This window comes from Dipodomys spectabilis, unplaced genomic scaffold (genome assembly GCF_019054845.1).
Source record: "Dipodomys spectabilis isolate Male_0828 unplaced genomic scaffold, ASM1905484v1 ptg000262l, whole genome shotgun sequence".
In the NCBI taxonomy this organism is placed as follows: domain Eukaryota; kingdom Metazoa; phylum Chordata; class Mammalia; order Rodentia; family Heteromyidae; genus Dipodomys; species Dipodomys spectabilis.
In genome coordinates this window covers 2,659,398-2,675,065 of record NW_024870939.1, presented here as the reverse complement: position 1 = coordinate 2,675,065, position 15,668 = coordinate 2,659,398, and the positions used below count along the sequence as shown (strand labels likewise).

At 39.2% G+C, this 15,668-nt stretch overlaps 1 protein-coding gene across 2 annotated transcripts; it reads left to right on the top strand.

Moving 5' to 3' along the window:
* The first annotated feature begins 5,594 nt into the window (after positions 1-5,594).
* On the top strand, positions 5,595-15,031 carry Tprkb (TP53RK binding protein). Of its 2 annotated transcripts, none has more exons than XM_042699700.1 (5): positions 5,595-5,798; positions 9,781-9,940; positions 11,490-11,612; positions 13,926-14,102; positions 14,892-15,031. In XM_042699700.1, exons 2-5 carry the CDS (start codon positions 9,800-9,802, stop codon positions 14,976-14,978), a joined length of 528 nt encoding a protein of 175 aa, XP_042555634.1. In that variant the 5' UTR covers positions 5,595-5,798; positions 9,781-9,799; the 3' UTR covers positions 14,979-15,031. The 2 variants fall into 2 exon arrangements, with proteins under 2 accessions (XP_042555634.1, XP_042555631.1); XM_042699697.1 differs by having other exon boundaries at positions 5,596-5,798; positions 9,778-9,940.
* The last annotated feature ends 637 nt before the right edge of the window (positions 15,032-15,668 follow it).

Here is a 15,668-nt window from a genome sequence, read left to right as displayed (position 1 = left end):
TGCCCTCACTTTAGAGGAAGTGCTGCACAATAATAGGCCATGGGATCTGCCTTTCTGAGCTATGACTGAAAAGTTGAGGTAATAAGAAGGGTGGAAAACATCCTCCTCTGTGGGTTTTTTTTTTTTTTAACTATTGAACCACTGAAGACAGGAGGGAGCCTGGCAAGCAGATGCCCCTTGTTTTTCTGGTGGAGATGACTTTTAGCTATGATTTTTGCCTGTAAGTCTTCCAGAGGAGTTCTGTCCTGCTGAGTGAAATGCCTGCCAAAGAACCTTCATGTCTTCATGGTTCACTGGAAAACCAGTGAGGTAACACATGGCTTTTACTCAACTTCTTCCTATTTGTCTCAGAATGCCTTACTTTTCTAGAGGACCTGATAATGTATTTAAAAACCTGGCAGTCATATGTAATTGTTTAATTGTTCTACCAGGCATAGGACAGTAGATGGTACCTGATCTTTCTCAGTGATTTAACATTCTCCATTTTAAAAACAGAAATGCCTATTATACCTCAGGTATTAATTTATCAACAATTAAGGTTTCTGCCTAGCTACTCAGGAGACTGAGATCTGAGGATCTTGATTCAAAGCCAGCCAAGGCAGAAAAGTCCGTAAGACATCTCCAGTTAACAACCAGAAAACCAGAACTGGCGCTATATCTCAGGGACAGAGCCCTGAGTTCAAGCCCCACAACTGACAAAAAAATTTCATCTTGGGGCTTATAGTCACGTGATTAGGAATAGTTTGTGGAATCTGAGTGTTTTACATTATTAGTTTTTCATATAAGTGTTAAATTCATTTTAACACTCATGAGTATTTACGCAAGTCTATATATCACAGAGGAGAATGAGAGTAATATTCTTAGGAAAGTTCTTATTTAGATCTCTTGAACCCAAATCTGTATTTCCCTGTATTTGAAGATGAAGGAATCGTTTTTAACTCTGAGATAACTCTTTGTAAAAAACAGAAAAATCCATCCCTTTTTAGTATATAGTTCTGAGTTTTGACAAGTATATATCAGTTGTAAACACCTCCACGACTGAAATATAAAATCGTTCTCTACTCCAAATTCCTTCATAGTATTAGGCTCCAGCTCCAACTACTGATATGGTTTGTTGTCGTATTGTTGTTTTATAGTTTTGCCTTTTCTATAGTATCTAGATGGACCATGGTTTGTTTCATTTGAAACTATTGAGGTTCACCCATGTCACCAAGCAGATTAGCCAATCATTTCTTTCTGTTGCTGAATTAGTATTCATTGTATGGACATACCACAGTCTGCTTACTATACGTTGCAAGTTAAAGGATATTCAGGTTTAGTTACTGAATTTTGTAAAAAAGCTACTAAAAACTTTTTTGGCATATGGATTTTAATGTTGGCATATTTTTCCCTTGAATTGGCATTGCTGCCATGGGTTTAGGGTATATTTAATTTTGTGAGACTGCCAAACTTAACCAAAATGGCTATATTATTTTGCATTCCCATTTACAAGGTATGAGAGTTGTGGTTGTTCATATCTTCACCAGCACTTAGCATTATCAGTTTATTTTAGCTATTCTAATAGAAAAGATGTAGTGTTGTCTTGTTTTGTTTTTTGAGATGATCTTGCTGTATAGTCCAGACTAATCTCAAACTCAACAACCCTCCTGCCTCTGCCTTCCTAATGGTAGGATTACAGGCATGTGCCATCATACTCCACTCGTTATTTTTAAGTAGTTTTAGAGACATAACAAAAATAGTAATATATTTTGTCATGTATGCCATTGCCACAAAGTAGAACATATTATCCTAGTTTCCTCATTTCCTTTGGTAACCCTTTTTTCCACCCTAGGTCCCCTAAGTAACAACTCATTTGTTTTCTGTCATTAGAGGTTAGTTTTATATAAATGGAATTTTATTTCTATGTCTATCTGTTTTTGATCAGTATTGAGAAAGTGGTTAAAGTATAGATAGTAGATTTCCTTTTATTACTGAGTTGTATTCCATTGTATGGATATGACTATTGATTCACTAGTGAGTTGTTTTCAGCTTTTGTTTATCATGCTAGGAATTAAACCCAGGACTTTGTGCTTCTAGGAAAGCACTGTACCTCTTGAGCTACACACCCAGCCCTATTTCTAGCTTTCTCCTGTAATAGTACTGGGATTCAAACTCAGTGCCTTGTGTTTGCTAGGCAGATGCTCTGCCACTTGAGTCACTCAGCCTTATTTCCAGCTTTTGATTATTATAAAGTTGATTGTTATAAAGGAGATGCAATGAACTGAGACAAATAGATGTATTTTTAATCAACTTTTTAGGGCCCACTTATAGTCTGTAAAATGCACTTTATTCTAAAGAGTATGATTTGATGAATGTGGCAAATTCATTTGCCCATGAAACATCACATCCAGATACAAAACATTGTCTTTACTCGAAAAGTTTCCGTTGGAGTCAGTGTCACTCATCTCCCAATGCCAATTAACCATTGATTTGCTATCACTGTAAAGCATATTTGTAGATCCTAAGTTTTTAACATAAAAATAGAATCCTACAACAGTGTGATTTTAGCTTGAAACAGAATCTACAGAAATGTAATTTTAGCTTATTTCCATTCTCATTGAATACAGCAATATATGAGGGTTCCAGTTATGTATCTTTGACAACCCTTTGCATTTTGTTTCAAATTTTAGTCATCATGCTCAAGCAGTGTGTAGTAATATCTACTTTTTTAAATTTGCATTTCCTCTTTACTAATACACTTTTTTTTTGCTTCTTTCTATGACATTGTGATCTTGGTACTCAAGATTATGACTGGTGATAAAGGATTTTTTTTTTTTCTGGCCTTTTAAGTGTGTTTTAAATGTTACCTATTCTTAATTAGGTTTGTTTTTTGAGTTTCAGTTTTCATATAATCTGGATACCAGTTCCAGAATAAATTTAAAAATTAAACAGCTTGTGAATGTATTGAAGACACACTTGAGTCTGATATAAATACAAATTTTAATTAAAAATTTGTTTTTTTGTTAAGACATTATAAAATTTTTAAAAATTCAGCCTAAGACTGTAGCATAGTGGTACAACACTTGCCTGCCGTGCCTAAGGCCCTGCTTTGGGTGTGATTTGTTGTTGTTTTTCCCTGACTGGAGACTTGAATTCAGGGTTGGATGCTTTATATCACACTTCTAGTCCCAAAGTGATGTTTCTCAACTATCCTATTTAGAGATACAGCGACCCTGACATTCCCTCTCTTCATATCATATAACCACCTGACAGCAATGTCATTTGCCTGTCTTTCCAGCCAATGACAAGTAGTAATGAAGGGCCCCAACCATAAAGAAAATAAAAAATAATTTACAAATTAGTACAACCAGTCTGGAAGACAGTTTGGAGATTCCTCAAAAAACTACCCTCTGATACACAGAACTAGAGGGAATCAGGGAAAAACATACCACAGTGGGACCCATCAGCTGCACTGGACATTGACCAAAATGAACTAAGCCACTCAATGGCAGCGATGGGAGGGAGGGAACAAGTGGGAAAGAGGGAACAGCTGACGCTTTGCAAAACAAAAGAAATGTACATAGCACCTGATGTGGAAGAAATAACTATTGCAATGCTCATAGAACTCATAAATGTTATAGACCATGATAGACAATTTGCTCCATGAAAGAGTGTGTTTGTGACTTTAACTAAGCATCACTATCCCATAATACTGTGAAATTCGGGGAATTATATAACCACTTAATCACAATAAAAAATTTGAAAAAAAAAAAAAAAAACTACCCTCTGATCCAGCCATACCACTCCTGAGCATCTAATCCAGAACATTAAAACTCAACATATAGTAAAACCACTTACATATCCATGTTCATTGCTGTGCTGTTTACAATATCGAAGATATGGAAAGAGCCCAGGTGCTCTACAAAACGTATGAATGGATCAAGAAAATGTAGTACATGTACACAATGGAACTTTAGTCATCCATTAGAATATTATGTTATTTGCAAGTAAATGGATGGACCTAGAAAAATACATGTTAAGTGAAGTAAGCCAGGCACAGAGACAAATCACATTACTTTCTCTCATGTAGAGGCTAAATATAAAACACAACTATGTGTGATAACGTATACAAGGTTCAATGCATTTGCACACAAACTAAAAGAATATACGTAGGGGAGAAATCCATAGGCATAACTACTCTGGACAATTAATATGCTGTTTATCAAAAAACCAGGAAGTGGAACTGTGTTTTGGGGGTGGGCACAGGAACTAAGAGAGGAAGGGTGAGGAAACATAGTCATAATGAGGCATGATAAATGGATGCCAGTGATTCAAAGATTCAAGCTGAAAGCTTGCCCATCTACTTCCCTTAGGATTAAGGGAACAAAGTCACTTGGGGGGAAATGAAGCTGGAAAACTTAAGGCCTGGTGTAGGCAACTCAAAAATATGGTATCTAGAAACTAGAGATGCTATCTTTGCTTCAAAGAGAAGCAACTGAATGCATTCTTTCCTGAGGGATGTATTTCTCGCCTAAGAATTCACAACTGCCTGACAGGATGCCAAAATACAGATTAGCCGGGTCGTTTCAAGGACAAGGATCTGCTTTACAGCAGATGTATTCTTACGTGGAAATAACACCAGCTGTAGTTAGAGCAAAGACAAAGCACCTAGCTTTGCATAACTTAAAGCTAGAACCCCTGCCTTTACCCTATAAATACCAACAGCTCAAGGAGCTGTGTCTCTCTGGGTGTCTCCTTGTGTATGTCTGTGTCTTTGTGTCCCTATGAGAGCACCTACACTCTGCTGGAGTGTGCCCCTGCCCTTCAGTTTGCTTTTTTTGTCTGTTTCCTTGCTTGTTTACTTAATAAAGCCCTATCGAGTTTTCTTACCATTGTGACTTGTCCAGAAATTCTTAAGGGGGATTCTGCGAAGTCAAGAACCTTAAGTGAAGAGTTCCTATAAGTAAAGGGGAGCTTCACTAAACCTCACCACTAGCCGGTGACAATTGTAATCAATGTACAATAAGCAAAAAGTGAGCAGTAACTGTGGGTATAGAATGGGGGAAATGGAGCAGAATGAAGAGGTGACATTGTCACTAAGCGTTGTACTCATCCTTACTGAATTGTAACCCCTTTGTACAACTAAATGGTTGTTTAAAAAATCATTTACAACCTGTTTAGCCTGAGAGCTTTATACAGGATTATAGATTTTTTTGAGCCTACTCTAGATAAAGAACCAGCCTTACTGGACTGATCTCATCTACGTATGATATACCCATCTCCAGTCCCCCAGGAGCAGGAGCCCGAAACCGGGGCTCCACGACCCCACCTCCCCCCCCCCCCCCCCCCGGTGACTTCTGGGAGAGCACGAGCGAAATCAAGGCCTACTGCCAGGAAAATAACTATAGGATGCCAGGCAGTGGGAACGAAGGCGGAATTCATCTCGGAGGATTGTATTGTTCCTTTCACAAGAAGAAACAAGAACAAAGCCAAGACTAAGGCTTAAAACCCGACTTCCACTTCCGGCTTCGGCCCGTGGGCTACTTCCTCCTCCTCCGGAAGTGACGAAATAGTACGTGTTCTCCTTGTCCGCCCCAAGACCTGGGACTTACGGAAAAGCGTCGGCGCACAGAAGGAGGGCACTAGGACCGCCCGCCGGGGTGTGGAAAGGTCTGGTGCCCGGGGCAGGAATAGTGCCCCGGAGCCAGTCTCCCGGGAAGCCGGCTCTGGGAGGGCGGGGATTGCGCACCGCCCCGGAAGTGGAGGTGGAGGGCTTTGTTTCCGGGAGGGAATCTTCCTGGACGGACCGCGAGCGGAGGGTGAGTTCTGCCCGCGAGGTGGCATCCGGGCCTCGGTGGGCCGGGCTGGTGCCCTGCAGTGCTGTCAGCTTCTTTCTGCTGATACCTCCGGTCCTGTCACCTGATACTTATCTCTGCCAGGCCCAGAAAGTGAAGGTCAAAGCATCGGCCCCCGGCGCGGGGTCAGTGGGAGGCCGAGGGCGACAGCGGCGGCCTGCGCCGGCCGTTCGGCGACTTGAGCAGCGCTTGAGCCCCGGAGATTCCGTCTCGTAAAAGTAGCATGGTTAAGCCCACGGTTTGCTAAAGTTGAGCTCCATACTGAGAAGGAGCTCGTATAGTAGATATTTGGGCTAGACCCCTGGGTGCCGTAGCAAATGAACTCTAAAGTCACGAGGAAACCGGAAGAGAGGGAAACTGCGTGTTGGGAAGCTGGCTAGGAGAAGGCCATCACTGAGGTAGCAAAAGAGATAGGAAGCACTGAGATCCTGTACCTGGGCACCGCGACACAAAGTTAGGACTCAACGGAGCATCACAAGAACGAGATCTTGTTACAGGAACCTGGCCTTGGGTATCCTGTTAATGTTGTCACAGAAAAATAAAGACATTTTTTAAATTCTTGAAAAATTTAAGACACATTAGCCCCCCCCCCCCCAAAAAAAAATAAGTTTAGTATAAAAGGAAAGAAAAATAGTACATAATCCAGACATAGGTACATGCACATCGAATAGCAGATGCAACCAATATTCTAATGGGTAATTATGGTTTAAAAAAAAAATTAATGCTTTTATTTGAATGTGTGTGTTAACTACTGGGGCTTAAACTCGTCCTGGGCACTGTGTCTCTAAGCTTTCTTTGCTCAAGGCTAGTGCTCTTAACACTAGAGCAACAGCTCCACTTCCGGCTTTTTGGTGGTTTTTGGAAATAAAGAGTCTCATGAACTTTCCTGCCCAGGCCAGTTTTGAAGTGTGATCCTCAGATCTCAGCCTCCTCATTGGGATTACAAAAGTGAGCCACCAGCGCCCACCTCTTTATTTATTCTGTGTGCGCTCGTGCCAGTCCTGGAGCTTAAACTCGGGGCCTGGACACTGTCCCTTAGCTTTCGTGCTCCAGGCTAGTATTCTAGAGCCGCCACTCCACTTTTGGCTTTTTTTTTGGGGGGGGGGGAGGGAGGGAGGAGTGCTTAATTGGAGATCAGAATCTCAGACTTTCCTGCCCTTGTTGACTTCAAACTATAATTCTCAGAGCTCAGCTTCCTGTGTAGGATTACAAGCATGAGCCACAGGCATCCAGCTTTTATTTACTTTTTTATGAGTGTTACCTTTTGATCTGATATCTTTATATTTTGCTTTTCTTGCTTTTTACACAATATTATCACTTGGCCCCAGAGGTTTTTAAGATTGATTTGATTATTAAATTTAGATTATTATGACAAATATTTCAACATTTCATTCAGGTGTGGGAATTTTTTTACTGCCAAAAGCCATTTGGGTATTTATAACCTCATTCATGGTCCATACAAAATTAACCATACAAGCCTAGCATCAATGGCTCGTACTTTTAATCCTATCTACTCAGGAGGCTAATATCTAGATGATCAAGGTTCAAAGCCATCCCAGGCAGAAAATTGAGAGACTCCATTTCCAATTAACCAGCAAAATGCTGGACTGAAGGCATGATTCAAGTGATAGAGCACCATCCATGACCAAAACGTGGGCAAGTTCAAGGCCCTGATGCCAAAAAAAGAAAGAAAAAAATCCAAGCAGACGCCTGACAGCAGCCAATAAGGAGCATACATGTCCCATCAAGTACTAGATGATTTTGTGGGCCTTACAGAACCTGAGGGCTAGAGGTTCCCTACCCTTGCAGGTTCTGCCAGATGCTTCCTTCAAGGTAAGTGTCTACCCTGGAGGCATATTTTTATTGGCATACTTTTTGTGCCCATGGTAATCATTTCCAAAGAGTGCCCCCACACATACACACCCAACAACACCCTCTGAATAAGTGTATTCCTTTAATATAGTCTTGCTCAGTTCCTTAGAGCACAGTAATTATTTGGGCAAGCAAACAAGGTCAAAGGGAGAGATCTGCTCTTTTCCCCTTTTTTATTAAATGTGTCAGATTATTAAGGGAGTGCAAGATATAAAGCAAAGGAAACAGGTGTGTGTACTTTTATTCAAGCTATTTATTAGTACAGTATTTATTTCTGATTTTCTGGCTTCTGTTTCCCATGGTTCACTTTCCCTGACCTATCCTTACATATTGAAGGGATTACTTGTGCCTATTGGTAGAGGTTGGATAATAGGAGGGCAGAAATTTCATTGAGGGGATTATTCTTACAAGCGACTGCTGTAGATAAGAGATGGTGGCAGTGGTATAGGAGAGAAATGCACAGATCAAGATACTGAGAAGATAAAAACTTCAGGACTGTAGTGATTGAATGTGGGTTTGGGTAAAAGGTACCTTTCATAGTACATTTTCTGTTGCTTAATGCCACAGGTAAGTTAGAGTACATTATTAAAAGAAAATGTGTTTGTTTTGGCTAATGGATACGTTCTAGGACCACATTTGGTGATAGATAACCTTGCTGATACAGCCCTGATGGTGTCAGAGGGCTCGTTAGGACACTTAGCCAAACTGGCTTTTATGGCCTACTCATTCTAGAGACTGTCAACCCATTAATTACACCAGTCTCTAATCTCCTTATGAGGGCAAAATCTAAATTACCTCCCAGGGGTCCTAGCTGGCTCCACCTAGCAATATCTCATAATAAAAATTAAATTTCAACTTGAGTTTCACAGAGGACAGAACATAGCAGCACCTAATGATGATTCTAAAGTTTCCAGCCTAAGTGAATAAATTACACTAAAACTAGTTTGAGGGCTTCTAAGGTTTCATTTCCTACTTGTGTTAAAAACACAAGATTTTTTTCCCTTTCTTATAAATATTTATGTTTTATTTGCTCATTATGGAAAACTCAGAACATACACATAAAAATATTCGGAATATACACACACTTTAACTAGAGAAGAATATAAATCTAATAATCTCACTACTTAAGATGGATGGCTATATATATTTTGGTGTGTTTTTCACATACCTTTTTTTTTCTGTGTGTGTGTGTGTGTGTGTGTGTGTATTTTGGTGTGTTTTTCACATACCTTTTTCCTCTGTGTGTGTGTGTGTGTGTTCCAGTCCAGTGTCTGAGCTTTTGTGCTCAAGGCTAGTGTCCTAACTCTTTGAGCCACAGCACTAGTTCTGGCTCTTTGGGTAATTAATTGAAGATAAGAGTCATGGACTTTCCTGCTCAGGTTGGCTTTGAACTGTAGTCCTCAGCCTCCTGTGAAGCTAGGATTATAGATGTAAGCCTCTGATACCTAGCTTTGTGCATTTTTATGAGGTCTCATTAACAACTTAAGAAGCCTGGGCTCCATAAATTCCTGGCATTCTGCTTCTGGTTGAACAGTTGGGAAACAGCTCCTTAACCCATGTATGAGCCTCCATCTGATGATCGGGGGACTAGCTAACTCTCTTGACTTTTTCCCATGAATACAAAAGAAGTAGAAACAGCTTAGAAGGAATAGAAAGATAACATCTCATAAAGATACCAAATGTACTTTGGAGATGGTTTTTCTAGGTTAATAGTTCTTAATTTTTTTTTGGGGGGGGTCCGGTCGTGGGGCTGAACTCTGCCTGGGCGCTGTCCCTCAGCTCTTCAGCTCAAGGCGAGTGCTCTACCACTTCAGCTACACCACCACTTCCGGTTTTCTAGTGGTTTATTGGAGATAGGAGTCTCATGGTCTTTCCTGCCCGGGCTGGCTTTGAACCGCGATCCTCAGATCTCAGCCTCCTTAGTAGCTAGGATTACAGGCATGAGCCACTAGTGCCTGGCAGTTCTAATATTTTTTATTAAAACTTTTCATTTGTTGGCAAGAGTATTTGTGAATTAACAAATGATAATCTCAGCTTTTGAATTAATCTTTTGGTCTTTTCTTTTTTCTAGTAGATTCCTGCTTGTGTTTGAAATGCAGTTAACACATCAACTAGACCTATTTCCTGAATGCAGGGTGACACTTCTGTTATTTAAAGATGTAAAAAATGCTGGAGACTTGAGAAGAAAGGCCATGGAAAGCAACTTTGATGGCGCACTGATAAATCCTACAGTGGTAAGTACAGAATGTAAAGAATGAATTAGCTATGCAATAAATTTAAGAATATGGTAATCTGTGGGACACTAGTGGCTCATGCCTGTAATCTTAGCTACTCAGGAGACTGAGATCTGAGGATCACATTTTAAAGCAGGAAAGTCTGTGAGATCTTCATCTCCAATTAACAACCAAAAAAACTGGAAATGGAGCTGTGGCCCAAGTGGTAGAGTGTAAGTCTTGAGCAAAAGAGTTCAGGGACAGCACCCAAGCCCCTGACTTCAAGTCCCAGGATAACCCCCCCCCCCCCACCAAGAAAAAAAAGAAAGAAAGAATCTGTTAATTATTCACAGTGTTTTTTAAGTTCACCTAAAATTTTGTCATCTTCAAGTAAGAAGTTCTTACCCAAGTCAGAATGGGCCGATCTTGAATTTAACAATGAGGTGATGCAAAAGTGACCATCTCTTCCCTAGGAATAGAGAGGGTTGAAGTCTAGCTCTGGCCCTGTTGTGGTCCAGCAGATACCCAGACTCCAGCTTCTTACCTGTCAAGTGAGAGTTTTGAACAAGACAATGTCTGTGGAGGAGGCAAAGCAAAGTGTTGAGAGCACATACTATGGGATCACATTCCTCTGGCGTATTCCAGCTCGGCCACCTACTGTGACTGAGCAAGTCATAGCCAGCTCTTACATACTTACTCTGTCCCTAGCATTGTTCTCAGTGCTTTTTATATCCTAACTTGATGTTCAGTGATTCTGTCAAAAACTGTTATTTTCTGCTGTTAACAGATAGGACTTAGAAACAGGGTGGAAAGATAGAACTGGGAATTAAACCCACACATTATTGCCTCGGTTACCTCATGATTATGTGTAAATAATATTGAATTCATTGAGTAGTTGGAGGATTAAATAAAATAACTAAAATGTTTAGAGTATGGCTTTTCCCATATTAGCTTTCAATTTAGTTATTTTGATTTTTCCCTATTTATCTTAAGTGTTGTAAAGAATTAAAATCATGTATATAATATTGGTATATATTAAATATAATTCTGTTATGATAATATAGAAAATTATATATTACATTACAGAATTATATAGACATACATAACATGTAATTATATGTAATATATTATAACTATATTATGTAATATATAATTTTAATATGTAGGATGTACATATACATAGACATATATACACATATACATATATATATATATATACATATATCGTTGACCCTTGAGATGATAGTTTTGAAGATTAGTCTATAAGAATCATGATAAGGGCTGGGAATGTGGCTTAGTGGTAGATTGCTTACCTAGCATGCATGAAGACTTTGAGTGCAGTTCCTCAGTACCACATAAACAAAATAACCTGGAATTGGCATGTTGGCTCTGTGGTAAAACAAAAGAAATTCAGGGATACTGCCTAGGCCCTGAGTTCAAGCCCCAGGACTGGAAAAAAAAAAAAGAATCATGATAAAGTCAAACAACTGGACACACTGAGTCAGTATAAGATTGGATGCATATTTTCAGAGTGCTCCATAACCTCTGTATAATTCTTTTTGTTTTGTAGATTGTCGATCCATTTCAGATACTTGTAGCAGCAAATAAGGCAGTTCACCTCTACAAACTGGGAAAAATGAAGACAAGAACTCTGTCTACTGAAGTTATTTTCAACCTTTCCCCAAATAACAATGTAATGTAGGATTTACTCTGTTGACCTTGTCTTAACCTTTGTGTGTGTTCTTCCATGATGGGTTGTAGACTGAGTTCCTGCAAACAGTTGTTAGCAATGAGTCAAGGTAATCATGAGCAGAGCTCTGGACACTGCCACTTGCTGGACAATAAGGTCTGTGGTCAGTTTCCATATGAATAAATGAAAGTTTAACTGAATAAATGAAAGTTTAACTAAAGTAAATGAAGCTAGTATGTCCTATGTGTCCTTACCATGTAGGGTTAGAAAGCCAAATGATAAAACATTAGGCATAGATGTTTTGTGTTTACTAAAACTCCTTGAGAGTAGCATACATGTCTTTTCTATATCTAGAACTTGCTGGTATCTAGTACAGCTCTTAATATATGTTCACTTATATACCCAGTGCATGGGAAGATGCTGTTTTTAAATTCTCATAGGAATCTTCCTTTCCTTCCCCTTCCATTCTCAGCTTCTCTACCCTCACCTTTACACCCCACCCCCTTGCCCTCCTCTGTCTGTACTAGTACTGGAGGCTAGAGCTCAAGGCCTTCCTTTGAAGTACCCTGTTTTCAGATGCCCCCTCAGACCACCAGAGACCACGATCAATGCAAACAGCAAAGAGTAGTTTATTGCAAGCTCGAGCTTGATCCTCTGCGTACTCAGCAACCGGTGATGCTAAGAGGCCCTGAGCGTAAAATCAGCCCAGTTTTTATAGTATTGAACAAACAACTTTAAGGAACTTTTACATAAGAAATTACATGATTGGTTAACATTTAAAACAAGCTAAGGTGGGCAAATATGATTGGTTAACCTTTACAGAAAAATATCCTTGGTCCATAGCTTGACCACAAACAGTTATGAGTCACACCTGGACCAACAGTATGCATGGCATGTTTTGCCCTGGGCTCTGAAGAACTGGTTGGTCAGAACATTATATGGTTTTAACTGAAACTCTTAGCTCATGGTCACTCAGGGACAAAGTCACTTGGGGGCTAACACCTGCCTTAAGCAAACGCCATCTATGGCTCCAAGAATTGTGCATGGCTTTCTGTCATAAAATCCTAGCATTGGGGCTAAAGTGGGCCACGAGTTAAGTCGCAGAACTGAGATGGGGTCTTAAGTAAAATGGAATTGCTTAGGTTTTTCACCTTGTACTCTTGTTTGGCTTTCCTGCTTAAGAACTGCATTATACCACTTGAGCCATACTTCCAGTCCAGCATTTTGCTAATTAATTAGAAATGGAGTTTCACAGACTTTTCTTCTTGGGCTGGCTTTGAAACTCAATCCTCTAAGGCTCTGGGGTCTGAGCAGCCAGGATCACAGGTATATACCATTAGTGCTCAATTAGAAATCCTTTTTTTAGTCATAGTTATTGAAAACTTTTATATGTGTTTTAATTTGTTTTATTATCTTTAAAGAATTCTACAAAGGAGTTTCAATTCAGCATGTCAATGTATGATTTGTGATTATAAAGCATCTTGACCAGAGTCACCCTTTCCATCATTCTCCACCCCCCACCCCCTCCATCTATCCCAGCTCCACCTATCCTCTCAAGTCATCGAGTTCCATTTTCGCATATGGCTGAACTTTTGCTGATGACATTTTAGTGTTAATACTACAACCAAGTAGTATCTAGAGAAAAATTAGAAAGCTTACATTGATATGGTTTAAAATACGTACAAGAGAAAAATCCATAAAATGCACTTGGTACGCAAATAGAATTTCCCAGTATCCGCAATAAAATTTACCACATAAATATTACCTCTTAGAGATCATTTGAAATAATTCTTGATACTATTTCTTTTCAAGCTATAGTTTTAGGGCAAAAAAGAAAACATATTTCTAAGGAGAATCAGATGAACAAGATAGAAGTTAAGATGCACTAAGATAAATGATTTAATGGGAATGTGATTCCAATCCAAAGGAACAGTAAAGAAGCCATTTATTCTGGAAAGAGAAGAGTGTGATAGGGAGTAGCCTTTTAAAATGCTAGACTATAAGGCTAAGCCAGAGAAAAATGGGATCAGACAGTAGACAAAGCCTAAATGTAGATAGAAAAGTAGGTAGGAAGTCAGGAATGTATGGCTGGAGGGTCACTTGGTCAGCGCTGGCATGCTGAGATTCTATAGGAACAAGATGCAGCGTAAGTGGAGAGTACTTTACAGACAGTAATAGTAGATGTGGGGATGGGATTCTTGAAGGGGACAATTAGGATAAGAAAAACAGGAAGAATTTGAGGAGGAAGATGCGTCAGGAAATGTTTCAGTCATAGAAGATGTAGGTTCATTGTTTTGTTTTGTTTTTTTCCCTTAGATTTCAGAGGCTCTGAAAAAATTTGGTATCTCAGCAAATGATACTTCAGTTCTAATTGTTTACATTGAAGAAGGAGAAAAACAGATAAATCAAGAAGACCTAATCTCTCAAGTAGAAGGTCACCAGATTTCTCTGGAAAATCTTTCTGAAATAACAAATATTGCAGAAGTCAAAAAGGTTTGTAAATCCATATTTTTAGAGTGTAATATCAAGAACAATGCTGCTGCTGGTTTTTTTGAACATCTAACAGATACTAATGCAGTGTTTTTAATAACATGGAAAAGCGTTCTACATTTTTAGGAAGTGGCTGGCTGTGGTGGTACACATCTGTAATTGCAACTCTCACAGGCCAAGACAGATCAGGAGTTCAAAACAAAACCAAACAAGACTACAGAGTGAGCCCCAGTGAGCCCCTGACTCAAAGCAAGAACAGCAGCAACAATAAATCAACCGAGCAACAAACAGACAAATACTTAGAGGGTGCAGGTTTAATGTAAAACATAACTAGAAAATGTCATTGATAAAAAGCATCCTTTAAGAAAGTGGACCTTTAAATATCAAACTTATGTATTACATTTAGAATATAAAATGTATTATGACTTCAGTATCTAAATTGTGCTTTTATGTATCTTTTTTTTTTCTTCTGAGTCTATGTAGCCCAGGGTAGCCTTAAATTTGCTATCTTCCTGTCTCAGCCTCCTCAGTGCTGGGATTACGTCATGTATCACTATGCTACTTTACAGTCAGCTTTTAAAATTTATATTGTGTTTTATGTCTTAAAAAATTGTCTTTTATGTTCATATGTGTACTTCAAAGGAATATTTGGCATATGTCATGAATTGTCATGTACTTTGAAAATTTTAATCATATTTATGATCTATCATTATCTCACCTGAAAATCTCACTTATGAAATTATTTGTGCATGAATCTATCAGCAAGTAATAATTTATGTTTCATTTTTACAGATATATAAACTGTCTTCACAAGAAGAGAGTATCGGGACCTTATTGGATGGTATTATTTGTAGAATGTCAACAAAAGATGTTTTGTGAAATGTTTTCATTATTAACTGAAAGTTCCAGCATTAAAGAAACATTGACTCTTGTTTGGCACGCACAAGGCCCTTAATGAAAACCCAATACCACCAGAAACAAAAGAAACATTAATTTTTCTTTCCTGAGTCAAAATTAATGTATGTTGATTATAGAAAAAAAAACCACATGGTATAAAAAAGAAAACAGAAGCCTGTTATACCTTTTTTATTATTTTAAGAGATAACTGTTGTAAGGTAAATCATTCCAGAAGCCACATTTTAAAATACAGAATATTGGAGTCTTTATCATACAGGTAATAGGCTGCAGGCTGTCAGTTGTTACAAAGGCCTGCAGCACGCAAATAACACATAACAGCTAGGAAACATGATAAGGAGGAAAGAAATAACAAAAACCAGCAAGCCAATTCAGCTCCAATGGAGAGCTGAATTGGGACTCCATGATGACTGGAGATGAGCCAGGAGACTGGACACAGGACATGATCACGGAGACACATGTGGCATGGAGGTAGGTAGGGTGGTCCTGGCCTAAATAGGTCGGCACAGTGGGTAGATCCTCAGGAAATTCCCAGTCCCAGGCACTAGATTGACAGATTCAATAACCTATTAGCCAAGTGCCTGCCCTTGCCTCCAGGGGTCTAGGCAAGCCCATTACCTGGGAAGCAGGGGGGGTAGGGGAGAGGGGGGGAAG

Coding starts and splice junctions, on each gene's coding strand:
- Tprkb (XM_042699700.1), top strand. CDS start 9,800: ATGCAGTTAACACATCAACTAGACCTATTTCCTGAATGCAGGGTGACA. Junction 9,941..11,489: donor CACTGATAAATCCTACAGTG/GTAAGTACAGAA, acceptor TTTGTTTTGTAG/ATTGTCGATCCATTTCAGAT. Junction 14,103..14,891: donor ATATTGCAGAAGTCAAAAAG/GTTTGTAAATCC, acceptor TCATTTTTACAG/ATATATAAACTGTCTTCACA.